The sequence below is a fragment of the Pundamilia nyererei genome, unplaced genomic scaffold (genome assembly GCF_000239375.1).
Source record: "Pundamilia nyererei isolate P.nyererei 1_Seehausen unplaced genomic scaffold, PunNye1.0 scaffold00400, whole genome shotgun sequence".
Taxonomy (NCBI): domain Eukaryota; kingdom Metazoa; phylum Chordata; class Actinopteri; order Cichliformes; family Cichlidae; genus Pundamilia; species Pundamilia nyererei.
Genome location: NW_005187801.1, coordinates 63,216 through 64,604, shown reverse-complemented (window position 1 = coordinate 64,604; position 1,389 = coordinate 63,216). Strand labels below are relative to the sequence as shown.

Here is a 1,389-nt window from a genome sequence, read left to right as displayed (position 1 = left end):
TCCAGCAAACATAAAAAGAAAATCTCTGTTGTTAAGTCCTTTGTGCGATCTGGCAAATTTCAAATAAATAATCCAAAAAGTAGCTATATTAACACTGAAACAAACAAGAAAAGAAGCTCAAACATTCCCTTCAAACAAAACTTAGAAATTCTTTGACAGGAAAACCATCATGTTTACCTTATCAGGTTTTAGCAGTGTGCACAGATGGTTTACAATATTACCAGCGGTGCTGAAGACACGTTCTGAAGGTGTACTTGTGGCTGGTATACACAGATATTTCCATGCCATGTGTGACATCAATGGATGAAATGTTTTTCATGCATTTTCTACTAAGTCAGTAGATCGTTTTCTCCATCTACAACGTCCTCGCTGAGGTAACAGTCCATTTCTATCTGTGCCTTCTCCTCCAGTGTGCAATTTGGCAAGTAGTTCATCCGTAATTCTGTGTTCTAAATGCGCATATCAGTCCATGATTACATTGCTCCACCCATCAAAAAGTATGGACATATACCAGGCAGTCGTTGGTTATTGGACTGACGATTGTCAGTTGGAAAATTTTTACATGTCGCCCAACCTTAGCCAGTGACTGTATAAACTGATGCAAACACAAAGATGAAGAGAGCACCAAGTTGGCTTCAGGTATCAAATCCACAATTTATTTCAAGTACAAAAGATAATGTTTACTCACTTGATTTAAAATACAACCTCAGCATATAGAAGAAATCAGTTTGTCATCATTTGCATGTTAGATACAAAGTAAAATATTGTGATTGTGAATAATCTGAACCACCTATACTCGTTACAATCAGTTTTGCGAATTCCGATTGCTTTACATCTTTCAGAGTCTTATTTCTGAAGTACCATCACTAGAGCGATCACACAGCTGAACAACACAACAAGAGCCCCTGCACACTTGTTTTGATTAGCATGGCCATAGAGTTGAATCTCTGGTATTGTGCTTCTAATGAAATCTGAGTAGCTGGTCAGCTTGGTATACACACCTGGCCTGTTTGCGTTAGCACAGCCAGTTCCAAAACTCACCACCCCAGCCTGAACCCAGGACCCGTTTACCATCTGACAAACAAGAGGTCCTCCTGAATCACCCTGAGAAGAGAGAGAGAGAGAGAGAGGGGGGGGGATCCAAAAGATTAATTCAGTAGTGCTTAAACAGAAGATTGCTCAAATCAGAGATTAGCTGACTACAGGAAAAAAAAAGAAAAACGAGGTAATCCAAAATATTTTTAATGCCACTTCTTGTTTTGTTAATGTAAACACAGCACAAACAGCTGATCCAACAGTACCTGGCAGGAGTCCTTGCCGCCCTCCTGGTATCCAGCACAGATCATGTCATACAAGATGTCCACCTGCTCCTTCGGGTCTGTTTGGTAC

At 40.1% G+C, this 1,389-nt stretch overlaps 1 protein-coding gene across 1 annotated transcript; it reads right to left on the bottom strand.

The window, feature by feature from the left end:
• Positions 1-629: 629 nt before the first annotated feature.
• Positions 630-1,383, bottom strand: LOC102200550 (serine protease 27-like). Its single transcript, XM_005753080.1, has 2 exons — positions 1,302-1,383; positions 630-1,104 (listed from the first exon to the last, which is right to left on the bottom strand). Exons 1-2 carry the CDS (start codon positions 1,344-1,346, stop codon positions 847-849), a joined length of 303 nt encoding a protein of 100 aa, XP_005753137.1. The 5' UTR covers positions 1,347-1,383; the 3' UTR covers positions 630-846.
• Positions 1,384-1,389: the final 6 nt, after the last annotated feature.

Bases quoted from the DNA above. Each gene is read 5' to 3' on its own strand.
- LOC102200550 (XM_005753080.1), bottom strand. From the start codon at position 1,346: ATGATCTGTGCTGGATACCAGGAGGGCGGCAAGGACTCCTGCCAG. The intron at 1,105-1,301 runs GTACTGTTGGAT...CTCTCTTCTCAG, and splicing joins GCGGCAAGGACTCCTGCCAG to GGTGATTCAGGAGGACCTCT.